This window comes from Giraffa tippelskirchi, chromosome 3, assembly GCF_054371585.1.
Source record: "Giraffa tippelskirchi isolate mGirTip1 chromosome 3, T2T-mGirTip1v1.2.pri, whole genome shotgun sequence".
NCBI classification, from domain to species: domain Eukaryota; kingdom Metazoa; phylum Chordata; class Mammalia; order Artiodactyla; family Giraffidae; genus Giraffa; species Giraffa tippelskirchi.
In genome coordinates this window covers 7,114,125-7,141,052 of record NC_137277.1, presented here as the reverse complement: position 1 = coordinate 7,141,052, position 26,928 = coordinate 7,114,125, and the positions used below count along the sequence as shown (strand labels likewise).

Sequence of the window (26,928 nt, the reverse complement as noted above, 5' to 3'; positions counted from 1 at the left end):
GACGAAGAGCGGAAGCTAAGCGGCTGTGCTGCTTCAGCGACCGGACGGCGGCGGCGGCGGCGGCGGCGACTGGGAGGACTGTGGCGGTGACGGCGGCGGGGACAGGCGCTACCCTCTGGGAGCCGCAGCGGGGTCGGCGGCCGCTCGCACCGCTGCGGAGGGGCCAGCCGGGCCAGAAGCCGAGCAACTGCGCCACGGTGAGCGCGGCCGGCGGCGGCGCCGCTGCCCCGGTGCCCCTTCCTCCCCGCTTCGGCAGCAGGAGTTGGCCCGGGGTCGGGGGGTGGCCCGGGCCTGGCGAACCGGGGGCTGCCGGGTCTGGAGGTCGGGAGAGCGGAACCCCCGGGCTCGGGGCTCCGCGTTTCCCCTTTTGAGGCGCTTCCTTCCTGGGCGCCGTTCTTCCCCTGACCCTGGACAGAGCCCCGGACCGCGGCGCTGGAGGCCGGGGTGGGTGGGTTCTTAATTGAATTTCATGCCTTTTCCGTGAGGGTTTTGCGCCGCAGGGGCCCGGGGAGAAGAAGCCCCAGAGCACCGGGCGCTCATTCCGTGAGTCAGTCTGACTCGGCACCGGGAGGCGGGGGGTTCGCGGCGGTTGCGAATGTGGTAATTGATGCTTCTTCGACCTGCTCGGCCACCACGTCACCATCTCCGGGTGTTTGGGGGCCGAATTTTGGGAGAAAACCCACCACTCCTATTAAATCCTGTGAGTGAGGAGGTTTGCTACCGGAGCCAGTCGAAATGGCTTTGTTTCTGTCGCGTTTTGCTTTTTTTTTTTTTTTGGGTGGCGGGGGGACTACTCTTTGAAAAAACATTTGTCAAGAAAAATAAGCAGCAGTTGACTGGAATGCTTCGACGAGAGAGGGGAGGGAATCACTGATATTTTTCATTTTGCAGCGCTCTCCGTGTATCTGATGGTAAGCCCTGTGAGTTACAGCTTATTTAAGGAGTTAAGTCTAGGTTGGCTTCAGGTACAGTAACAGTATAATTTGCAGGGGAGCCCAGGTGCCCTCGAAGTCTGTCTTTGGGTACTGTTGATTCTCGGGGAAAGTAGGAAAGACGTGAGAGAAATTAGCATTAGTCTCCTTGGCTTTCTAGTGTCTCTTTCGCTTCCGTGCTACCCAATTGTCTTCGTTCAATTTCTCTCTTTCCACTGCGGACACGGAATGCTTACTCGTATAATGCAAGTCACTTGCCCCCTCCCCCTCTTTTTTTTCTTATTTACTTCCCCTTCCTCCTCGTTGTCCCCTCTCTGGTACAATTTTTTGAGGTTTCGGCTCTTTGGCACAATTTGTTTTCTCCCTCATTTCAAGATCCCGTTTCTCTTCTGGGAAGATACCCTCTTTCTTGCTTTATCCTCTACTTTTGAGCGATCACTGTGTTCCTTCAGTCAGCCAGAAGGGTTGCTAGAGAGCCATGCGAGACTTAAGTTCTCCTCCTGGGAACTGGGAGGCTCAAAGGATTGAATTCAGCCATAAGCAATCAATACTGCCACTAGGTCGTAAGTGTAGCTTGCCTGTGTTTTTATGTTTTAGTTGTTTTCTTCTCGTTTAGATCAGGGTTTTCTGCCTGCTCACGCTTCTCTTCTATGTCTCTCTTATGTTAGTAAAGGAGATTGGGTTACCTTGGGGCTTATATTGGCTTTTAGTGGGGATGATGAATGTTCAAAACGGAAACCAACCGTATCCCTGTATTACAGTAGAATTAAGATAGCCTGATACATTTAAGGGAATAAAACTTATTTAGACCATTGATGAATTAATTAAAAGCTTGTTGGTGGTAATAGTACTAATTTGTTCCTTACCAGGTTCTGAGATGAGGTGTCTTTTCCTGCATCTGTTATAATCAGCCTTCTTTGTTATTGTTGGTTTGGTTTTTTTTGCAGAAAGAAATAACTTTGTTCTGTTACTCCTTCCTTGGTTCAGAATTTTCTGAATCCCCAAATTCAAAAAGGTTAATTCTTGTAATCAGCTTTCTTTGATACTAAAAGCAGGCACTGAAATGCTTGAGGCAGTTTACTTACTCAGCCAGTGTATACAGATATGAGGGACTGCTAGGTTTTAAATACTACTAGTTGGTGGTACTTAAGAGATTTTTCTCTGTGATTCCTGTTACCATGTTGCGTGTGGTACAGCAACAGCTCTAGTTGTTACTTAGAACAGAAGAGTTGTAGATTTTGGAGAAATGAAGTAATATGGAGTAGAGACCCATCCTGTCCATCCTGAGAGAAACTAATAGTTACTCGCTTAATTTGGAAGAACTTTCCGGCACTCTTGAATTCCACTGAGAGCCTTTGGTTCTATTTCTCAAAGTTGGCTTTTTCCCAGTTGTGCCAAGTGAATACGTTTTCTTCTCACTCTATGCAAAGACATGGTAGTGCATCGTCTGAGATGCAAAGTTTAAAATCTGGTCTAGGACCCCTAACAGTACAACCTTGATTTTTGTTTTTTTTTTTAAATTTAGCATGCATAAGAGTTGCCTGTGGGATTTCCCTTGTGGTCCAGTGGTTAAGACTCGGAACTTCCGCTGCAAGGGGGCAAGGGTTCCATCCCTGGTGGGGGCACTAAGATCTCACGTGGCGTGGCCAGGCCAAAACAAAAAACATTACCTGTGAATCTTATTTAAAATTAGGTTCTGGGGCTAAGGTCATACTACACTGCAGAACTCCAGAAGGCGCCTCACAGTGAAGCAGTCCCCGAATGGGCTGATTTTGATGTAAGTGGTCCAAGGGCCATAACTATTATTACAGGACACATCTGTAAATTCGTGAGACTGCAATGTGACTTTAAATTACTCAACTTAAAATTACATTTTATGTAGAGAGTAGACAGTTAAAAACCTAACAGAATAAATGACTATAGATGTGATCAGTTTTACATGTGTGAATATTTGCGCATTGTTAGGACTTGGATTTGGGGCTTCCCTAGTGGCTCAGCTGGTAAAGAATCTGCATGCAATGCAGGAGGCCCTGGTTCGATTCCTGGGTTGGGAGGATCCACTGGAGAAGAGATAGGCTACCCACTCCTGTGTTCTTGGGATTCCCTGGTGGTTCAGCTGGTTAAGAACCCACCTGCAATGCAAGAGACCCCTGTTTGATTCCTGGGTCCGGACGATCCCCTGGAGAAGGGAAAGGCTACCGCTCTAGTATTCTGGCCTGGAGCATTCCATGGACTATAGTTCATGGGGTCTCAAAGAGTCAGACATGACTGAGTGACTTTCACTTTCAGGACTTGGATTTGGAGCTGTTTAAGTTTATATTTACTGGTCAGTGTGCTTAATTGCATCAGACTCTTTTGTGACACCACAGATTGTAGCCCACCAGGCTCCTTTGTCAGTGGGATTTCCCAGGCAAGAATACTGGAGTGGGTTGCCATTTCCTCCTCCAGGGGATCTTCCCGACACAGGGATCGAGCCCACGTCTCCTGCATTGCGTCTCCTGTGTGTAGGCCAATTCTTTACCACTGAGCCACCAGGGAAACCTGTATTTAATGGGACTGTTAATTTGCCTACCAGAGCGTTCTCCTGAATCTGTGTGTGGATGGAAACTCTAGATTTACTCAGAACACGTGGGCCAATATTTGAGGAGGGACCAGTGATGCTTGTTAATACCTTTTAGCGCTTTACACCAGGGACTCAGCCTTTACAGGTTTTTTAATTAGCAAAATGACTTTATAAGGTGTAGGCGCTGTGATTTTCCTCATTTTCCAGCTGAGGAACACTAGGAATTAGAGAAGGTGAGTTATTTCTCCAGTGTTGCCCACCCAGTTAATAAGTGGTAAAGTGATAACTGAATCCCAGTCTAACTCCAGAGCATCAGTAAGGTTTTGGGTTTTGTTCTTTCTAACTATAATAGCAATACATGCTTATGGTAAAAACAATGAAAGTACAGTTGAGGCATGTGGTACAGCAAGTAAAAATATTCTGTGGTCTCACTTCGAGAGATAATCAGTTAACCTTTAAAATTTTTTAATAACACACTGATATATATTGTTTTATAGCAATGGAATAACTAGCTTTGCGCAGTGGCAGTATCGTAGCCAATGAGGTTTATCCGAGGCGCAATTATTGCTAATAGAAATGGAATAACTAATTTTTCTGCAGTTCTTTAAGGACTTGATCATATGTCTTGGTGCTTATATAGAAAGGTATTTCTTAATTAGCTTCATGGATATTGGTCAGGGATAGGTATATTTTGCACATGGTATTTGTGTCACTGTTTTAGTGAGATAAATCTGGGACGTGATATTGCTTGTCCAAGGAAGGATAGGTATCTTAAAATTATCAATAGATGCTATAAAATAACTCTCCAAAAAGATTGAACTGATTAATTCCCTGCTGGAGTGTGGACTGTAACGGCTTTAATGATTTTAATCCCGTTCCAAGCATATTGTTAGGTATATAGTAATTCTTCAGAATGTTAAATTAATAAACATTGGATAAAGAGTCTGAGAATAGTATTGCAGAGACTGGATAAATCTTTAAGAATTTGACAATTAGTAGGTGGAAGAAGTCTCACTGCTTAATTTGCTGGGGGCTTTTGAGGGGGTGGGGTGTTGTTTTTTGTTTGTTTTGGCTGTGCTATGCAGCTTGGGAGATATCAGTTCCCTGACCAGGGTTTGAACCTGGGCCATGGCCATGAAAGCCTAATTTGCGATTTTTAATAATGAAGGTAAACATCTGCTATGTTTTAAGTAGAGTCCATTTTAACTTATTTTTGAGTGACTTAATGTCAGTCTCTGTGAAGATGTCAGCTCCGGGAGTTGGTGCTGGGCAGGGAAACCTGGCGTGCTGCAGTCTATGGGGTCGCAGAGTCAGACATGACTGAGCAACTGAACTGAATGTCAGTCTCTTATCCAAAGCGCTTCATGTATATATATTATCTATATTATCTAATTTAATGCTTAGTGAAACAGGTGATATTATCCCCATTTTTACAGAAGAGAAAACTGAGGCTTGTTTAAAAAGGCTTGTTCAGAATTATGGCTGATATGCATCAGGGTCGTTACTTGAATCCGGGGTCAGCCTGCCTTTACAAACCATGCAGGCTTAACACTAAGCTATATTGGTCCAGTGTCCTGTATTTTATTTTCTGTGAATTTTGGGAAGGAGAGAGTTGCATAGAGAAAATAAAATCATACAAATAACTTTGTGTGCCTGTGTGTGCTCAGTCATGTCCGACTTTTTGCAACCCGAGGGACTGTAGCTTGCCTGGCTCCTCTGTCCTTGAGTTTTCCCAGATGAGAATACTGGAATAGACTGCCATCTTCTCCAGGGGATCTTCCTGACCTAGGGATCGAACCCGAGTCTCTTGCATTGGCAGGTAGATTCTTTACCGCTGTACCAGCTGGGAAGCCCACAAATACCTTTAGGAGACTGCCTTTTAGGATGCAGTGCACGTCGCTTTAAATGAACAACTCAGGCTGCACTCGCCTTGTTAAAATTGCTTGTGATGGGCTGCAGGGTGTGAGCTGATGACAGTTCAGACATGCTCTCGTTAGGCTTCAGTGTTAAGTGTACTCCCAGTCCATTTTCTTGGGGAATCAACAGCAACATCCACTCTTAAAATCATTATACATTGTGTGTACTTTTAGATTTCTTTCTTTTTAAGTAATTAGTGTGGCCTACGTGATAGAATTTGTTTCTGTCTTGAGTGAAACACACCCTTTTGAATTTCTCTAGCCTGGATGCTTTTCTGTGGCTAGCCTAACAAGCTGACCTCCTCTCGTTTCCTCCGTGAGACACTAATTTTTATTTGGCACAGCCACAGGGCCACTGATTGGTTTCATTTCTATTCAGCTGTATCTTACAAAGCACTTGTTGCTTGAAACGCAGGTTTCAGGAGTGTTAGTCTGTTTAAGCTTTCTCTAGAAAACCTGAGGTAGAAAGTTGAGTAACAGGAAAGCAAATGTTGAAAACCGTCTTGATTTCTACGGTCTGGCTGTTTGGTCACACTGCAGTTGTCTGGAATCCTGAGTGATGAAGTTTATGCCCCGGACACACAGTACCTTGAGAGCCACAGTGCTTTGAGTTTCTGTCTGATTTCTGTTTTTCAAAAATGAAACTCTGTAATTTTTATGGACCTGCGTAATTATCCTTCAGCTTCTCATCATTGGTACCTAGTCCCAACAATCAGACCTGGAGACCAGTGAAAATAAAGGGTCAGGTCAGGGTATGGAAAATGTTGATAGGCATGTAGCAGAGATTTTTTTGGAGAAGCTGTAAAAAAATTTTTTTTAAATATGTATACACTGGAAAGTAGGCAGAAAAAGGAGAAAGTTATTAATGCTGGGAAAACTGAAAGATTGTACCAGAAAGAAAGACTGGTTATCATATATTATTTAAATCACTAGTGAACAATATTTCCTAATGTAATAATATGAAAAAGCATTAGTTGCTCAGTCGTGTCCGACTCTTTGCCACCCTGTGGACTGCCAGGCTCCTCTATTCATGGGATTCTCCAGGCAAGAATACTGGAGTGGGTTGCCAACTGCTTAGATCAAAATGTGTGGCATTATAGGGATAGGCTGTTCAGTCGATCAGTCGTGTCTGACTCTTTGCGACCCCTTGGACTGAAGCCCACCAGGCTTCTCTGTCCATGGGATTCTCTAGGCAAGAATATTGGAGTGGGTTGCCACTTCCTACTCGAAGGGAACCTCCTGACCCGGGGTGGAACCCACGTCTCCTGCTTGGCACAAATTCTTTACCACTGAACCACTTGGGAAGCCATAGGGATGGGGCAAGGTGAAATTGGCAGGGCGAAACAGCTGAGTCCTCGTATTTTGAAGGTGACAGGTGATGGCTGGAATAAACTAAGAAACAGCAGCAGAAGCATATTATTTAGAAATATTGTTAGTAAACTTAAAGAGAAAGCTATGACCAAAATTGAGGGTGATTGCTTGTGGATTTGGGGTAGGGAACTTTTTTTTGTAAGCCTTTTATTTACCCTGACTTTTAAAATCACGTATATGGATTCATTTCATAAAAAAGTAACTATGGTGAGTGTAAGTAAAGGGTGTTTAAGGACACACAAATACTCGGAGACCAGTGTTCATTTTTTTATATATATATATTTGCTGGGACTCTTTCTTTGCTTTCCTCTCTTAGAGCCAGCACAGCATAATATAGCCTAGGTATGGCCTGACAGAATGAATAAACATGGGTTTAGTTTATTAGTTTACCTGCAGTGGAATGTTTGGCCTCCAGAATTCGACTGAAGGACTTTTGTTGCCTGGTGAGTCTTTCCTCCTTGGTAACACTCATTTCCCTGTAATCTTAATATTCCCAGTTGGTTTGCGCCTCAGTCCTTTTGCAGCTATGCTTGATTAATGCCCCAATTGTTAACTTTAGAACAAAAGAATGATAATCACTCGTGCCCCTCAAATGAGTCCTTTGCTAGATGGTAATTATCCACCGAAGGGTGTCACTATAAATAATCTGTCCCCATTCTGCCAGGGTCATTGTTTTCTTCTTTTATTTAGCCTGTATGAAAACAGTGACTGGCCAAACAAGCATGGGGCTTCGTTTTGCTTTAGTTGTGCAAAGGCCAAGGTTGTGTTTCAAATTCAGGGCTCCAAACTCTTCACTCCTCTGCAGTGATTGTACTGCCCAGGTTCCTTCCTCATCACCTGGTACGTGACCCAAGGGTTATTATAGAGTCTTTGCCTGCAAGATGCAGTTTGGATCAGTTAGTACTCCCCTGGCTCTGAGAAAAGCATCTGTTCTCAGGGTAACTGTGAGAGGCTTCTGTTTGGCCTTTTGGCACCATTTCCTAGGCAAGATATCTGGCAGCTCCGATTCTGAAAAAAGGATTGCTTTCAAGTGTGGATCAGGGCTTAACTGTGCTCCTTAGGCTAGTTAGGAATGAGTTGGAGGCTGCTTCTGGAATGCTGAGCCTTGAACGGCTGTTTCAAGGGCTGTTGGGGCCCCCGAAGTCTTGGGGGTCTTGGTAGGGGAGCCCTGTGCAGGAGTCCGTCTCCGCCCACCAGAGATTCTGAGCTCCATCTCCTTTCTCTGGTCACCTGAGCTTGCCCATCACGGATGGCAAGTGGAGAGCAGCCAAATGAATAAAAAAGTAGTTTGCAGGGTCATGCTCCCACTTTCTAGGGGAGAAGGAGGTTTAGTTACAGAGAACAGTTAAAGCAGCCCGGGACCAAACCCACATTGCTGCCTTTTGACTATGGAGAAGGGGACCCAGTTGGTAGGGGAAGGGGCTGTATCACTGAAGAGAGTAGGGGGCCATCCCCTGGGGCAGGCCTTTCTTTCGGTGGACTGCATTTCGTGCCCGGAGAGCAGTGTGAAGGTCGAGGGAGGAAAGGCGGAGACCCCCGGGACTCCAGCCGGTTCCTGCACACGAGCACACCCAGCGGGAGGGAAGAGGAAGTGTGATCGGGAATGGCCCGAGCCGCCGCCGCCATTGGCCGGCAGCCCTGTCAGTCGCCTGGGGGCTGAGGCTGAAAAGAGGAAGAAGGAGCTCGGGGCTCCTGCCTGGAAGGGAGGGCGGAGGGCCGAGGCCGGCCGAGCCAGGGGGCGTGGGGGCTGGGACGGCAGGCCAACGGGCAGGGCGGGGCTGCCTTCGATCGGGCCACTTCTCTCAATCTGCGCTCTTGTGATTCAGGGTGGCATTGTGTGTTCCGGCGTGCAGGAGCCAGTCCCCGAAGAGAGGCGAGGCTGAGCCCAGAGCGCTGGGTCGCTTCAGCAGGGAAGACTCCCTCCCCCCCCCCGCTCCAGGCTGCTGAGCCCTGAGCCCCGCTCAGAATGGAAGCCATCGCCAAATATGACTTCAAAGCCACCGCAGACGACGAGCTGAGCTTCAAAAGGGGGGACATCCTCAAGGTAAGGACTGATGCCCAGCAGGCGGCGAGACGGCCTCTCCGTGTGCCCACCGGCCTCCGTTTGCCCTGGTAGCACACAAAGAAGCTGTCGTGTCCTTGTTTCACTGCCCGCTGTGACACTGACCGTCCTGGTGATTTGGGAAGCTGGATACCTGGTGGAATAGCAAGTGTGACTTCAGATGGTTGGGGTGATGTACAGTCGTTAACTGCCTTTGTGTGACTGCCTCAAGTCTTTGTATTTGCTTGTTGATATTGGTAGTTCATGTAGAGCTTTTTTTTTTTAAAGAAGGATTTGTGAAAAGCACTCAATTAGTCTTATTTTACATAGTCAAAAGATTTTTGCATTCTGGAATGTGATCCTTGTAGGTTAGAAATTAATTTACCTTAGTTTAGAGAGGTGGTTAGAAGTACATGGCAAAACTTATTAAAGAACCTCAGTGTATTCTTACTCTTTGTGAAACAGCTAATGGAGTTCTAAATAACAAGGTTCAACTTGCTGTTGTACAAGTCAGATTTTGATTTTCTTGAAAGAAACTTGAGCATTTACCCCATATTAGGCTCTTAATTGCACCAAAGAAACCTGCTGACAGTTTAAAAACAAGCTTCTTTACAGTTTGCAGCTCATTTTGAGCCTCACTATTTACGTGAGATTCACCTTCCACCTGGCACGTGTTAATTAGGGTAGCATGACTGCAGCAACTTGCCCTTTTGGATACGTAACTTATTTTTACATGGGTGGGTGTTATCGAATAGTGCATCAACCCTGAGAAAAACCTGAGGTTTAATGTTTGAGTCTTCACTGTGTCTCCAGTTTTGACTTTTTTCTGATGAACCTCAGTCAGATGGTTGGAATTTGCCAACCAGTTGTTTATTACCCTTGAATGAAATTATCAGCATTTTATAAAGAAGAAAGTGGGAATATAGAAATATGATTCTTTATCAAAAGACTAGTGACTTGTTTTTAAGTTTTGTGGACCTGAGGAGAGTTATTCTTTCGCTCTAACTACCGAAGGCATAGAGTTCTCTGAAGTTATCTGCACAGTAGTTTTCCTCATGTTAGAAATGTAGGTTGTACTTCACAGAAGGTGAAAAAGATCCCTTGAAGGAGAAGGAAACTGCGTGTGTTCTTTTCAGCCGTTTTTGCAATGCCAAGCTTTTTGACAGTATTCTCAAAGTAAGCACGAAATTGTCAGAAAGCAGACAAAACCAGCTGAGTGAAATACTGTACATCATCTGTTTCTGTTTCTCTAGGTAGAAATCACCAGACTTAGACCCTAAATTACTCTATCATTGATGTGCAGAGGAGATTGTTTGATATTTTCTTAGGTGATTACTATTTTCAGCAGATAACCTTTTCCTGATACCGTAATAAGATTGGCTCTTCAAAGAGGAAGAAAGAAGATAAGTAGCCACATTTGTCACTTGTACAAAAATGCTTTGGGGTCAGGCTTCGGGGGTTTGTTTGTTTACTTAAATACAAATTAGAGTTTTTTATTAAGCTTACCCTAGAAACTTGAAACTTGGACCTAGAAGTTAATATTTTTTCTTTAAGTCTATCCAGCTGCGCATTTAGCACTGAAGCAACAGATCAAAACAAAACTGTGAGCTTGAGGTCTGTAATTTTTTTAGAATTTTTAGGTGAGAACTTTCCCTCTTGGTATTACCACTGAAGTTAGTCTTGGATCACGAGCATTTTGTAGGTTCTCCATCTTAAATCGGTTAACTTCTTGTTGTTCAGTCACTAAAGTTGTGTGTGACTCTTTGCGACCCCACGGACTGCAGCACGCCAGGCTTCCTTGTCTTCAGTATCTCCTGGAGTTTGCTCAAACTCATGTCCGTTGAGTTGGTGATGCCATCTAACCATATCATCCTCTGTTGCCTCCTTCTCCTCTTGCCTTCGATCTTTCCCAGCATCAGGGTCTTTCCCAGTCAGTCAGCTCTTCACATCAGGTGGCCAGAGTATTGGAGCTTCAGCATCAGTCCTTCCAGTGAATATTCAGGGTTGATTTCCTTTAGGATTGACTGATTTGCTCTCCTTGCTGTCCAGTGACACTTGTTCAAACTTCTTGAACAAGTGTAATATCCTTTCCCATCCCACAATGAGGATGATACTGTAATTTTTTTATGAAATTTTTATGATGGAGGAGAAAGTGAATCAGAGTGCTCACATTTACTTTCAGAGTGTTTGGGGAGAGAGAAAATACATATGTTTGGTTCTTTCCAGTTTGGCAGATAACTGGCATATGGAGTCATAATGCCATTATTGCTTTTGAATGGTAGCCGCTAGCTGTTTGTTAGTAATCTTGTGGCTTTACTCCAAAAAAAAGGGACGATACAGTAGTTGCCCTTTGTCTCATAATTCTGTCAAACAGCTGAGTGAAGAGAAGGGACGTTACTTTGTCTTAAATGCTATTATTTAAAAAATAATTTTTTTTCTTTTGATTATTCAAGGAGTAACTGGGTGGCTGTGATTTGTTTTGCTAACTCTTCAGGTTGTTAGTTGTGAGCCAAATTATGGTTAGAAGTGGCTGGAAAGCATTGACCAGATTCCCTCGATTGAAATAAGCATGTATTTTCTCTCTGTTGATAAGAGGGGTGCATACACATGGGCATTGAATACGTTTTATTTGAAGATAATGAAATATAAAAGGGCTCAGCCCTCTGCCTCTGGCTAGAGTCCCTGGTTAACTTTTGGTGGATGTTGATGCCTGTCCTCCAGCACACCACTTCCTTAATTTCTATCTGTGTATCGACTTGTACTGCCCTGAGAAAAGAGAACAAGTTAAAACAGCTTTTTGGAAGTCTTAAGTAAGGCTTCAATATATCTGCCTTTGTTAATTTCCCTCTTAAAAAAAGCTTACGTTTTTCTTGAGGAGGGCACTGGGACATAGGGAGTGGAAGAAACTGCTCTTCTGCAGTTTCAGGCCTTACGTGGCTGAAAGGAACCTAAATTTCACCCCCGTTGAAGGGCAGCCTTGAGATAGCCCCAGGGGTTCTCCACTGAGGCCCTGAATCCTCTGCCCTAGAGTACACAGAGTGCTAAGGTTATCTGAAGTTGCATCTGCCTTCTAGTGGCTTTTTTGTACCTGTACTTCAGATGGGAATTAAGAGCTCTCAAACCTGGGCTCATTGCATTCTTGAGCTGGATCCTTATTTTCTATGGAAACAGACTTTTGACTCCTGAAGAATACCAACAGTAGATAATCTCATTATCTTCTGTTTGGCACAAACCTCCTTTCAAGTTTCCTAAACTGCTGTAAAACTCGGTCTTGGGGTTCAGGGCTGATGGCCCTGTTTTACATTTACATAGCATCTCCTTGAGCCACATTCTGGGGTAAGTGGCCTTGAGAGTTGGGGGAGAAATAGATGTACTTTGTCCCTTCAGTCACTTTAAAACAAGAGAAATAAGGTAAATATGTGAAACAGTATACACGAGTGTGTAAAATTAGAGGATCTTTAGAACAGGAAGAGACTTCCTTATTTTACAGGTGAGGAAATGGTGGCCGTGGAGGTTAATGTGTCACACAGCTGTTAGTGCTGATCTGGTGTTTGAGAGAATGCTGAAGTTGGGTCACACACTTTAACTGCCTGTGTAACTTGGAGGGGAAGAGATTGGTAAGAGCTCAAGTCAGAGAGAGCTGCGTGGAAGAGGCGTGATTGCGCTGGTCCTTGTGCTGAGCAGTTGGGGGGAGCGGGACTGGGCTTGTTGTGTTTGAGACAGGAACGTTCGAGTAAGGTGATAGTCTGTGACAGAATGGAAAATGAGATAGAATTGGAGCCAGGCAAGAAAAACTCAGTAAGAGTTTGATCTTGTCCGTAAGCCTCTGAAGGTTATTAGCTGATGATGAAAGTATCCTCTGTGTAAATCTAATGATTTCTAGGAGGGGAGCCTGGAGTTGCAGCCTGGCAGGTCACAGTTGTCAGGGTGTGAGATAAGGGCCTGCACAGGTATTGGAGACTAGGAGTGAAGGACAGGGGTGCTTTGAGGAAAAGGAAATATAATGGGATTTCTGCCTGTCATCCCGGGCCGAAGGGGTGGCATTTGAATACATCTCCTGTGTAACTGAGAAAAGAATGTCCATTGATTACGCTCCTGAGAACCAGGAATATGAACTAGGGTTTGATTAGTTACAGTTTTCACAACAGCTCGTAAGTCCTGAATTTCAGTACACAAGTCTCATTTCAGGTGTTTGAACTTCAAACCTAAAAAATAAGAGGATGGGGTGGTTTTTTTTTTCCTTCAGTGTTTCAAAATGTGGGTATTGGTATAGTTAACTATTTGAAGTATTTCTTTGCCTATTGATAAGAATTGTTACCAATCTTGTTAACTAAACTGAAAATGTTGCGTTTAACCCTTAATGAGGACAGTTTGAGTTCTCTTACAACAATTTGTTTGCCTTTCATTGTATGTATTTTACCCTTTGCCATCTGAATGGACTGTTTCTAAAGAGGTGCTAAGAATGCACTTTCAATTTCTATGCAGTGTTCCTTTTTGGGGGGACTGGGGCCGGGGGAGGTGGGGGAACTGGCTGAAGACGATTCATCCCTGTTTGGAGAAAGAAATGTCTAAGGAAATGCACTGTTCCTCTGGGGTCTTCAGTTTTGGCCTCCGTGAGCCATTATAGTTAAGTCATCATTGAATAGCTACTGTTGATGGGGCATTTAATATGTGCCTCAAAGTTAAATGTGATTTCTAATTTGGGGCATCGAAAGGTTGGCATTATTAGTGCCATCTTGTGGGTGCAGAAGTTAACTAATGGGCTCAGGTAAGAGGCAGAGCTGGGGATTGATCTTCAGCTGGCTACAGTACTCCCTCTACGGTACATTAACGCCCCTGTTAACCATCAGGTGTGAGTAAATCAGAAATGGAAACTTCTCAGCAGTCCGGAAGCTCACCAACCAGGCACGGACAGCTAGCTGTCTCATGGCACTGTTTATGCATAGTAGACATATTAGACATCCTATCTAAAGTAAGCTGAGGTTAACAATAAAGGAAATGAGGTGGGGAACGGTCATTTCGCCTGTCAGGTGAGAAAAGATGATGAACACGGACCCCACCCTCTCTTGGCTAGGGTGTGAGGATATAGGTTTTGTCACCTCCCACCAGTAGAGATTTGTGCGGACACAGTTGGTTTTTCTGAACAGTGGCTTGGTGATACGGGTTAGACCATAAAATGACCCAGCAATTCTACTTTTAAGAATTCAGTCTTAAGAAAATTCACACACATATTTTTTAAAATGGTACATATAAGGATATTTATTTCAGTGAATCTGTATACCACCTAGAAAAGAAATTTCTGCAATTAAATTATGAAATAGGATCGTTTTTAAGATGTACTTCAGAGATATTAAAAGATGTAAAAAAAAAATAAAGGCATCTTCGAATCCATAGAATTACCTATTGGGGAAAAAACCTTACAAGAACTGATTATGGTGCCTGTAAAGTGGGCTTCCCAGGTGGCTCAGAGGTAAAGAATCTGCCTGCTATGCAGAAGATGTGCGTATGATCCCCTAGAGGAGGAAATGGCAACCCACTCCTGTATTCTTGCCTGGACAATCCCATGGACCGAAGAGCCTAGTGGGTTACAGCCCATGGAGTTGCAAAGATAGACACAACTGAGCAACTGAAAAACAGCAATGCCTTTTTTGAGGGAAATGTTGGTCTTTTTGGCAGATTTGTCCTCTCTCCTACCTCCTGGTGGGTGTGGAACGAGAGATACCTGCTGTAACGTGCTCCAGGCCTGACTCACCTTCACATCCTGACTCTGCCACTGGCAGATCCCACCTTGTGATCTTGGGAAGCTCTGCTTTGGTTCTACCATCCTCAAAATGGGAACAATGGCATCTGCCTTCCTAGAGTCACAGTGAGGATTCAAGAACTAATACATTAGTGTGCTTAAGGCAGTGACTTGCATTAAGTCGATAGTTGTGCTCCCTGCCATTAATTGTATTAATGTTTCTCAGACACACAACTTTGGTAAGAGGGTGTCTGTCCAGCCACTGGCTCAGGTAACTGTTAAGTCACATGACTTGATGCACATAACTGGCCGGGTGCTTGTCCTAAAATTACCTCAAACTCGGAACTGTGTACGCTGTCCCAGAGCTGAGCTGAAAGCATGATATTGACGGAGGACTGTGTGAAAGACAAGTAGTTTCTTTGTTCTTAATAGTCTCTGGTCTCTCTCAGGGTTAAACCGGAACGCAAAGAGGTGGGTATTTAGCCCAGCGTCCCACTGGGGTCCTTGCTGTTGTATATCTCTTGGGCTGAGTGGAGCTTTGGGATTATGCTTTGCCTAACGTTAGAAATGATAGATGAAACAGCCTTGCGAAAAACTCCTTATTATATTTTCTATAAGGTGTCCATTATTAGGGCTTCCCTGGTGGCTCAAATGGTAAAGAATCTTCCTTGCAATGCAGGAGACATGGGTTCCACCCCTGGGTCAGGAAGATCCCCTGGAGAAGGGAATGGCTACCCACTCCAGTATTCTTGCTTGGAGAAACCCATGGATAGAGGAGCCTGGAGTCTTTGATTATTATAGGCATCCCCAGGCAGGATTTGTGGGAGAATGTTCTCTATGGTCTCAGTATCTATAAGAGGTATCTTTTCCCCTCAGACGACTTTTTGAAATCTTAAGGATGCTATAAATAATGCTTTGGTGTGTTTCCTTCTTTATCGTGTAGGAAAGCTTAGAGCCTACTTTGGTCTCATTTCTAGCAGTAGCTCTTATATTTTCTGTCCTAATGTTTTTATTGAAACAGGTAATAACTATTAGTGGTTAAATAGTGTTTTTTAACGCTAACAATGGCTTTGATTTTTAACTAATTTGTTTTTTCTTTAACAGCAGAGCTTTAAAATCTACATTTAGCAAAATGGCAAAGACTTTTGTAATACTTTGCTTTTGAAAACTACAGAAAGCATCAGTTTAAAGCATCAGCTTTTTTTTTAAGTGAGAGGAAATGTATTTTGGACCTTGAAACTGTAAACTTCACAGAGAACAAGAGAGCAGTGTGTTTTCAGTCAGAATATTGATCATTGCATGTCTTCTTTGTGTCATTATTTCGTAGGTCTTTTATTTTCCTGGACGAGTGTGTATGGTTTGAAATGGATTGCTAAAGGAAAAAGAATATATTTACATTTTATTACCAGTTTTTCCGCTTTTCTTAACATTTAAAATTAACAGACGTTAATAGAAAAAAATGGGAAATTCAAAGGCCTACGTAAACTCTTCACTCCAGCATTTTTACTATTACAGATCTCTTCTAGGCTTTATCATTGTACAAACGTTTTTATAGTGCTATAATTATAGCAGAGTTAAAATGCAACGTATGTTACCATTTTCCTGTATTTGTTTTACTAATTATTTTTAATGGTTTAGTATTTTTAGATATTTGTAAAGTTAATGTTCTATAATTGACTTAGATATTTTCCTATTGCTGGATATTTAACTTATTTCTATTAAAAATTCAGTGCATAATCTCAAAGGAGGGTTTTGATTATGTATGATGCTCTATTGTCCTAAAGGACTGAACAGATTACCTACTTGAGATCGTGTTAAAAGAGAATGGCCCGTAATCTTAGAATACACAGGAACAGTGCAGCTAGTGTCGGCTTCATTCTCTGTCCTCCTTTAACAGTAGAACATTATTTCACAGTTTGACAGTGTTTTATACGACTGTGGAACCAGATTTGTGAAGTGATTAAATGCCTTCTTCAGCATCTAAGATACTCCACAACAGCGTACAATTTTTCTGAAGCACGTTTTATTTCATACTGTTCTTTCAGGTGATTAATTTGCTTTTTTATAGCTGTGTCAATTAAACAAGTAATTTTGATAGCTAAGAAATTTGATGTGTATTCATAGATGTAGTTTTAATTCAGTTTTACTTCTCTGGCTAAATGAATCCCTTCTAAAGGGAGATCATCCATCCTCACTCATGTTTGGAAAAAGATGGGAAGACAGACAAACCAGGCTTTGTTTAGTTGATGCTGCAAATGTTTAGCTTTAGAGCCAGGAGGCTCTGCTGAGAGCTTTTGAGAAAAAAGTAGAGCGACTTATTGAAACATCCTCATGCTCTTACACACACTGTGATATAAAGAAAAAAGAAAACTCATGTTCCCTCTGATTGTTGGGATGACTGAGAACTGTCACTTTCTATAGCATGCTTTTCTATAATGGATATTTTTATAGGCGTATATTAGTTTCATAATCAGAAAAGCCATAAAAAAGCAAAAACACTACAGTAGTCTTCCAGATGTCAGAGTATAAGTCAACAAACATTTTAAGGTCTCTTTTGCTTTCGTAAAAGGACAAGGAGCTCACAGTGTACAGCTTCATAGACTAAATTTGCTTCCGTTCTTTTGGTGCGGGTGCGCAGGCATTTCCACATTATCTAGGTCTGCTCCATAGACTGGCTCGGTGTCGAGTAGAGAATATATAGTGACAAGCTAAAAGCCCACTCAGCCCTGTTCCTTATGAAAAACTAAGATTGGCCCTAAAACTGGTATTGCTGCCCAGATTTCTAGTTGTATCTCGCTTATCTTTTCCCTGCACCTGATACAAAACTAATGTAATGTGCTTTCTTACTGAAGTAATTTTGATTTAGGTCTGTCTCCAAACTGGACTGAGATTAGTAATGCAGCCAAATTGTAGTTTTTCAGAGGTTTAGTTACCCATGTCTCCTTCCTTGTCTCCTGTCTATATTTAGCTTTAATCAAGTTTACGTTTTATTTATCAACATCTATAAAAATGTTTGGCTTTGAAAAGTAAAATTAAGAGAAAAAATAAGGATTTGCTTTATTTCATTCTTTTTAAATGTTTAAAGTTTTTAATAGAAAAGTGTAAAGGAAAGTTAGGCTATAATCCCTCCTGTCAGCCAGATAACTTTTTGAAATTAAACAAACAGATGCTGTACTCGTTAGCAGATGTAAAAGGCAGGCATTCTTTCCATAGAAAATAACTGTTCTGTTTTTCTGTAACCTTCAGGGGGAAAAAAAGCATTTAACAAATATAGCCATAGGTGCTTTCACTATACTTTCTGGGTATGATGAGAAGCACAGTGAAGCCATATGCAAAATTGTAATAATGAAAGTAAGCAGGTACTTCATCTTCGGAAGGAAGGATGGAGTTTCTGTTTAAATGTACTGAACCTCTTTAGAAAAAAGCAGTACCTCGAAAGGTTTCTTTGCCAGACTATCAGAGAAGATAATAATGATTAAGACTTTCTCAAAGTCACATGTTTTAGCTGAGTCAGAGTAGATCTTGAACCTGAAATTGGTGTTAATTTTCCCAGAAGCTGTGCTAACATTGTCTGCATCTGATATCCAAATGAATCTGTGGCTAGTGGCCTCACTTAGTGCTAGAAGTGGAAACTTGTAACTTCAGATGAATTATTTTATTGGTCTCCTAAAGTCTCCAATACTTTGGCCACCTGATGCAAAGAGCCAACTCATTGGAAAAGACCCTGATGCTGGGAAAGATTGGGGGCAGGAGGAGAAGGGGACGACAGAGGACGAGATGGTTGGATGGTGTCCCTGACTCAGTGGACATGAGTTTGCCCAAACTCTGGGAAATAGTGAAGGACAGGGAAGCCTGTTGTGCTGCAGTCCATGGGGTTACGGAGAGTCAGACACGACTGAGCGACCGAACAACAAATTTAGGTTACTGATTGAGAAGGAACCAGTGTTTGACTCGGAGAGTCCTTCTCTCTGTGTTTGGGTGCCCTCCGTCTGCCTGCTTGGAGCAGCTGATGTACATACACGTCCCTGAACCATTGTCGCCCTTAAAGACTGTAGAAGTTATTTTCAAATGTAGCTGTTAGTGTGCTGGTGTTGTGTGTCAGAGTGTAAGCTTTCTGCATGTTCTTTCTCTCACTCTTCCCCTTTCTTCTTAGATATTAGTGAAGTTGCTCAGTCGTGTCCGACTCTTCGCGACCCTGTGGACTGTAGCCTACCAGGCTCCTCCGTCCATGGGATTCTCCAGGCAAGAATACTGGAGTGGGTTGCCATTTCCTTCTCCAGGGGATCTTCCCAACCCAGGGATCGAACCCTTTAGACATTAAAGGCTTTGCAAAAGAAGCAGACTTCTCATTTGCACTCTCCGATAACCTGATGAAAAATGATTGATCACCTGCTTTGGGAGGGGGTTGAGTTTTATAAATAAAAGAATAGCAACCTCAATTTGAAGTGAACTATGGCACACTTTTTCCTTTTAATGTAAATATTTATACATACTTAAGAGTATAGGCTTAAATTTCCCTCTAAATGCTGCTTCAGTTACTTGCCATAAATCTGGGTGGGCAGTGGTTTTTGTTTTCATTAATCTCAAAATATTTTCCAATTTGTTGTTTTTTTTCTTTGACCTATTGGTTATTTAGGAGTGTGTTGTTTAATTTCCACTATTTGTCAATTTCCCAGAATTCCTTCTGCTGCTGGTTTCTATTTTAACTCCATTGTGCTTATAGAGCATACCGATTAGAGTTATTTTACATTTGTTGAGGCTTGTTTTATGGCCTGGCGTAATGGTCTGTCCTGGAGAGTGTTCTGCTGTGTGCCTGAGGTGGATGTGTATTCTGCTGTTGTTGTTTTGAGTGTTCTCTAGGTGTCTCTTAGGTCTAGTCGGTTAAGTATTTTTTTTCCTTGAGTATGTGTCAGGATAGTTGTAGAATTTTGATGAATTCTTTTTTTTTTTTTTTTGCTGAATTCTTAACACATTACTGACTGGTAGATTTTTGCAGAAACTAACCCCTGTGGCATTAATACGTCTCTTGTCAACAGTACGTTAAGGCTGCTTACCCTGGTGTTCTGGTGAATCACGTGGACAGACTGAGTTTTTCCTAGCTTAAGGGTACAGTACTTAGTGCAAAGGGTTTGATATATAGGTGTATTTAATAATTCACTGTTTTGAGAGCTATGCTTGAGGTATGCACAGTGTTCTGAATGAAAACAGACTTGGTAAGACAGGTGTATGGAAGAGTTTTCTGAGCTAATTTAGAAACACTCATAACTGCTCCGTCCATCCAGATATGTCTGATGTACTGAGGAGTTTTGTTTCTAACATTAGCAAAGCTTACTGTCAAACTCTGAAGAGTTGTTGGAGTTGTCCTAGAACACGTAAACTTGAAAGGTTACTTGCTTTTCAGTGTATTTGACAGTTATAAAAGTAGACATATTGATAACAACATGGCCCATGCAAAGAGCTTCCAGGTAATTATGACACTTCACGTTTTGTAACCATCAATCTCAATTTTATGCCCATGACACCACCACCCCATTTTTTAAGGAAATATTTTATGGAAATAGGTTTCTAATACACATTTGTATGTAGAACATGCTGAATAGTGTTTTTAAGGGGGATTACTTTAAACTAGAACTTTCCAGCTATTGAAAATAGCATGAACTTTACACTGGTATTTTGGTAACCAGAAATGGAAAGGATTAAACATTTTATTTTCTCCAACATCATATGAATGTGAATTATATTTAACAAGTTTATAGTCCAACATGGTATACACCTGAAATCTGCTATCTAGATGTTAGTTTCTAAAGTTGAAGCAGGTTTATTTTAGAACATTTTAGATTTACCAAAAAACCTGCAAAAAGAACACAGAAAGATCCCCTGCATCTCACACCCCGTTTCTCACTAACGTCTTTATTGGTATAGTACATTGCTAACAACTAGTGAACCAATACTGATACATCATTTTCAGTATTTTTTTATGACTGCACTGGGTCTTCATTGCTGCACATGGGCGTTCTATAGCGGCGGCAAACAGGCTTTTCATTGTAGTGGCTTCCTTTGTTTCGGACCACAGGCTCGAGGCACATGAACTTCAGTCCCTGTGGCCCGTGAGCTCAGTAGTTGCGGCCCTGCGGCATGTGGCATCTTCCCGGACCAGGGCTCAGACCTGTGTCCCCTGCACTGGCAGGCAGATTCTTTACCACTGGGTCACCAGGGGAGTTCATGATATGTTGTTATTATTAACTCCGTACATTATTCGGGTTTCCCTCATTTTTCCTAGTGTCCTTTTTCCTGTTCCAGGATTCCATCCAGGATACCACATTGTTTAGTTCTATCTTCTTAGGCTTATCTTGGCTGTGTTGGCTGAACATAGATTAAAACACACACAAACACTTAAAGTTTAATATGTCCTTTTGATTTTTTGATAGTCTGTACTTAAGAATTGTTTTCTAAAAGCTCAGTGGAAGATGTTATTGCTCATGTAACGCTTACTGACATTTTTAAAGTTGGACCATACAAGTATTTGGCTTCCATATGCTGGATATTGACCAGACTCTTCCATACTATAGCCAGTAGCCTTCTATGACTGTTGAAATTAGGTAAAATATTCACTTCTTCACTTGCATTGGCTGTGTTTCAAGATCATACTAGCTGTGTCTGGCTAATGGCTGCTATATTGGACAGTGCAGCTACAGGACATTTACGTCATTGTAGGAAGCTTCTTTGGAGAGCCCTGCTGTAGAATGTCATCACCCAAATAACAGTGTTTTTGTGTTCAGAGTATTTTGGGTTTCACTTGGAAATGCCTGGAATCATATCTTCTCTCTCATTGCAAACCATTGATGGTGACCCTGGTCTTTGGAGGTGGGGCCCTTGGGCAGAATCAGGCCGGGGGTGGGAAAGTAGGAGGCTGCTGTGGACCAACAGTGGAACTGGGGCGGGATTTCTCTTTTCCATGAGTTCTTCCCTGGCGGCACTGCTCCCTTTCCTTGTGGCCCTTTGACTTCCCAGACCCTTTTCTCCATAGCGCAGCACCTTTTCTACCACCGCCCCGTGCAGACAGAGGCAGATACTAGCAACTGGTAGTCACCCGGTGAAGTCTGAAGCGTGCTCGTCCAGTGGCTCCACTGGGGTGACAAACAGTGTGTTGTCGAGTCCAGTGCTGCCTCTTCTAATCTGAGTTCCTTGTGTCATTGGATGTGTAATGTGGTCTCGAGCTGAATGTGCAGACAGCAGCATCTGAGGCCCATCCAGAGAGCAGAGGCAGCGTTTCTCTGAATTCAGCAAAACCATAATTATTGTGTTTTCTTTTCAGAACTCTGTTTTACATAAATACTTGGGCAAAGTCTTACTCTTACTGTAGTCATTCTGTTTCTGTGTGTTAAATTACACTGACATTTTGCGCAATTAAATATCCTTACCCTAAAAGCTCTTCAGTGTTTCATTAGTGAACATAACTTGCGAGAAATGTCAAATAAGGGGACGATGAACCATTGTAACTATATTTAAACAATATTTGGTCAGTTTTCAGTGAGGTGCATCAATTCCCTGAACACTGAGCTATTTCACACCTTGTGGTCTTCAGACCTGTCATTCCTTTTGTCCCGTATAACCTTGGTCATCTCCCATCCTTCTCTCGTGACTTAGAGCAAACCTGCCCGAGTTCCAGAAATCTTCCTCCGTGCTTTTCTTTCCCTCAGGTGCCCCAAAAGAGGTGCAGTTGTGTACTGGCCATTGGCATATCTGTTTCCCCAGGTCTCAGATTCCCGTGTGTAGTGTCTGGCAGAGTGCCCAGCAACGTGGTCTTCTAGTTTGTTGGAGCAGAAGAAGCATTGAAACCCATACCAGGTTCATCCCACTCAGTGTAAACTGAGTCCATAGTTGGATATTGTCTTTGTTACCCAGTATTGCCCTGTCAGAGGTCAGACTTGGTTCTTATGTTGCCTCAGCTGTTTTTGCATTTATTTAGGTGACATAAACCAGAAATAGGAACTCTGGAATTTCTGCTATAATTTTTTATTCCCTTATTTTGCCACCACCTGAGTTATGCTTCTTAGCTACTTTTCCTTTGTGTCTCTGTAAGGTGTAATTACACTTTACTATGTGTGTGATCTAAAGACTGTTTAGCCAGTTTTACTTTTGTTACTGTCCAAAAAACATTCCCGATTTCCAATTTTTATTTTTGGGCATTTATTCCATCTATAGTCACAATGGCGTTTTATTTCAGCAGATGGTTCATAAGATGTTGCTATATAGAAGGAGATTGTAAACATTTGGCTTTCTCTCTTTTTTCTTTAAGTGTATAAGAAAAACAAGAAAAAAAAAAATTATGGGAATGGTTCAAAGTAACCCTGATGATTTGTTCTAATTCACATAGGTTACACAACTCCCAGCCTCAGAGTCCATAGAGAACCGCTCTGCAGGGGCTGGACTGCAGGAAGAGGAGGCTGGTCTTATCTGATGTTCTCTCTTTTTTTTTTTTTTTAACTAGTCAAAGCAGCTTCCATTTATTTACAGTTTTGAAACACATTTTTCATGACTTAGCTTCCTAATACAAAGAGCAAAATGGCAATGAAAGATAAACTTCATGAGATACTAAAATTATATAATTTGATCAGGAGAAAAATTAGATACTGGTTAAGTGAATTGACATATGTTTTCCTTTTCGCCTTTGAAAGATTTTACTAAAAACCTGAAATAAAGTGGTTTATTTCAGATCACACAATCATGTTTCTTCTCATCCATGGATCTCAGAACTTTTTCATCCTGGTTTTGAGGAGGAGCAACCAGTCTTGAGTTGATGGGACCAGCATGATCCAGAAGGACCCCGTGACAGCACAGCCACGCTTTTAGGACCAAATTCCCACAGCAGAGAAGCAGGGAGTACCTAGAGGATACCTCTGCTGCTGCTGCTGCTAAGTCGCTTCAGTTGTGTCTGACTCTGTGCAACCCCATAGATGGCAGCCCACCAGGCTCCCCCATCCCTGGGATTCTGCAGGCAAGAACACTGGAGTGGGTTGCCATTTCCTTCCCCAGTGCATGAAAGTGAAAAGTGAAAGTGAAGTCACTCAGTCGTGTCCGACTCTTCGTGACCCCATGGACTACAGCCTACCAGGCTCCTCCATCCATGGGATTTTCCAGGCAAGAGTACTGGAGTGGGGTGCCATCGCCTTCTCCGTGATGTTCTCTTGAGTTTACTTTGCTGCTAAAAGTAAGGTGGGTTGGGGGAAGAATCTTATCTTCTTCTTTGTCAAGCTTTGCCAGAACACTTAGCTTGTGAACTCTTATTGATGTCCCTGTGTTTCCAGAGACGCTTTCTGACCCGTTAGCAACACAGCTAGGACTGGCAGTGTGCTTCGTGGTGCCAAACATGGCTGAAGCCAGCCTAGAAGGAGCCTTGCTCAGCCCGAGCAAGATCCCGAAATCAGAACGAGCAAGTAGTGCAAATGCTCTTAGAAGTCTTCAGGAGAGGGGAATGCAGGCAGGTCTGACAGCCTGATGAAAATTTGTTCATAGACTTAACATTTCAGTTCTTCTAGGCCCTGAGTAGTTGGTTTCAGTCAACAAGACACTAATGTCTGTTTTTAAATTTGCTCATGAGTTTGCTCTTGGAATGTGTGTATTCTGGTGATAAACCCTGAGCTTGAATATTGTTAGGATATAAAAAAATAAAATAGTGAATTCACATCTCTAGTAGGGCCTGGCTTTAGCTTTGACTCCGTTAAGTCAATCTAAGCCTCAGTTTTAAGGATTCATTAGTTTTAAGTGTTTGTGTCTCTTCATTGATAAGATGGTGGTTCATGTTTTGAGTAAATAATGCTGTCCTTAGAGCAAAGGAGTACATATGCTTTGAGTTGTTTTTCTACTGGTGAGTATATACAGGGGGTGGGAATGGGGGGCGGTCAGTAAGTTCTTAAACACCATCACTCTCTTGACCGGTGCCATTCTTAGAAAGGCTGGTTGACTGGAGTCAGTCAGCCTCTGACCAGCCCAGTCCGTATCAGCCCACAGTCCTCATCTCAGGAGTCTTATTTTGTGACCCTACGCTGAGCTCAGAAGAAGCAAAGAATAAATTGGCGTTTTTCTCTATCAGGTCTGTCAGCATCTTTCAACTAAGTAAAGCTGCATATGGTTGTTTATGTCTTCTTAAATTTCTCTTTTGGTTCTGGCCTTATAATGTAAAGAAACCTTCAATTTTGCTAGAACTTTAAGCTGCTACTCCTTTGATCCAGCTTCAAATCATTTAAATAAGATAGTTTTGATACGTCCCATTTTGAATTCTGAGGAGCATCTAATGACACATTGACATTAAATGTAGAAGATTATCATATAATACATTTCTCAGATTCTCTTTTTATAGACTACATTTAGGTTGGCGTGCAAGCTTTTGAGTGTGTGTGCCAAGGAGACAGTTTCAGTATATTGAGGACTTAGAGTTGAGCTTGGAGAAGGCAATGGCAACCCACTCCAGTACTCTTGCCTGGAAAATCCCATGGATGAAGGAGCCTGGTAGGCTTCAGTCCATGGGGTCACTAGGAGTTGGACACGACTGAGCGACTTCCCTTTTAACTTTTCACTTTCATGCATTGGAGAAGGAAATGGCAACCCACTCCAGTGTTCTTGCCTGGAAGATCCCAGGGACAGGGGAGCCTGGTGGGCTGCCATGTATGGGGTCGCACAGAGTCGGACACGACTGAAGCGACTTAGCAGCATCATCAGAGTTGAGCTGGTGAGGCTCTATATACATCCCTGTGAAGCAGGTTGTATAGAAGACCGTTCTACTAAGTATGTCTTCTGATTAAACATTGTTTTAGAGGACTTATAGCAAGAGAGAATCATATGTAGTGATTTTGTACTATAAGTCATTTTGGACTCAAGGTACTGGGAAATGGTAGCTACCATCTGAGTAATCAGGGCCTTCCAAGTGGGAGGAAACATGAGAACAGAGATGGCCTTGAACATGGCTATACCTTACTGAAGGTAAAGCTTTCATATGAGCCCGGACATTTAGCTCTTACTGAGCTCGTACAGTCTTAAAGGCCAGGCAGGCTCTGTACCAAGTACTTTGCTCAATTCCTCTCAACAGTGAAAGAACTTTTTCAAGTGTGTTAACACACAGGTTGAGTAACTTGCGTAAAATTGCACAGCTAATCAGTGAGAATAGATTTTTTTTATTAGTTTATTTTCTATTTTTTAACTTTACAATATTGTATTTATTTTGCCATACATTGGCATGAATCCACCATGCGTATACATGTTCTCCCCTTCCAGAACCCCCCTTCCACGTCCCTATCCCATCCCTCCGGGTCATCCCGGTGCACCAGCCCCGGGCACCCTGTATCATGCATTGAACCTGGACTGGCGATTCTTTTCACATATGATAGTTTACATGCTTCCATGCCATTCTCCCATATCATCCCACCCTCGCCCTCTCCCATCGAGTCGAGAGAATAGATTTTTGAGCATAATTTGATCTGGTTCACATTTTGAACTAATCAGAAAGCGACATTCATGTTGATGAAAGAGCAGTGTTTTCTAACAGGTCCTGGAGCAGTGAAACTACCTCAAGTGTTAGAGAGATTGTTTTGAGTAGTACGGGATTAAAGAGGAGAGAGATTAGAAGCGAGATGGAGCACAGGGATGGAGGCCCAGCTGGAGCCAGGCCAGCTAGGTTCACACTTCAGTGGCACCTGGTTTGCCATAGTTGTGATGTTGGGCAAGTTTTCGAACTTCTTTGTTCCAAAATTTCCTCATTGGAAAAACAGGGATGATAATACCACTTACCTCATCAGATTGTTGTGAGGATTAAATTAATTGAAACATGTAAGCAGTTAAAACCGCAAGTATATAGTTAGTTATTATCAAATAGGAAGTAGCTTTTTTTTTTTATGGGGGATGGGTGGCAAATGGAGGCTTGTGGGATCTTAGTTCCCTGACCAGAGATTGAACCCGATCCGCAGCGTGAGCACATCGTCCTAATGACTGGACCATCAGGAGATTCCCAGGAAGTAGTTTTGTTGCATGCAAGCTCCTGAAGTAAGTTAGTGGAAATGGTGTGTGTGAAAGTCAGTCAGTCGTGTCCGCCTCTTTGCGACCCCATGGACTATACAGTCCATGGAATTCTCCAGGCCAGAACACTGGAGTGGGAAGCCTTTCCCTCCCAACCCAGGGATCGAACCCAGGTCTCCCGCATTGCAGGCGGATTCTTTACCAGCTGAGCCACAAGGGAAGTGCCCTTGTGGAAATGGAGAAGAGTTCAAATCTAGAGGGCATTACAAGGGAAGACATCATATGACTGGGCAGGAGATGCGGTCCAGCGGGAGTATTCTAAGGCTTTGAGGCTAGGGAGAGTGTTGGTGTCCTTA

At 42.8% G+C, this 26,928-nt stretch overlaps 1 protein-coding gene and 1 pseudogene across 4 annotated transcripts in view; both read left to right on the top strand.

The window, feature by feature from the left end:
• The window catches only part of GRB2 (growth factor receptor bound protein 2), a 67,288-nt gene continuing 40,360 nt past the window's right edge, over positions 1-26,928 (top strand). For 2 of the 4 annotated variants that reach the window (XM_081575246.1, XM_081575244.1), the window contains exons 1-2: positions 1-197; positions 8,636-8,826. In XM_081575246.1, coding sequence (XP_081431372.1) covers positions 8,749-8,826 — 78 coding nt within the window. In that variant the 5' untranslated portion in view covers positions 1-197; positions 8,636-8,748. Of the gene's footprint in view, positions 198-8,608; positions 8,827-26,928 lie in introns of all 4 variants that reach the window. The other 2 variants (XM_081575245.1, XM_081575243.1) reach the window with 1 other exon arrangement.
• LOC145544087 (U4 spliceosomal RNA) lies at positions 4,006-4,164 on the top strand (annotated as a pseudogene).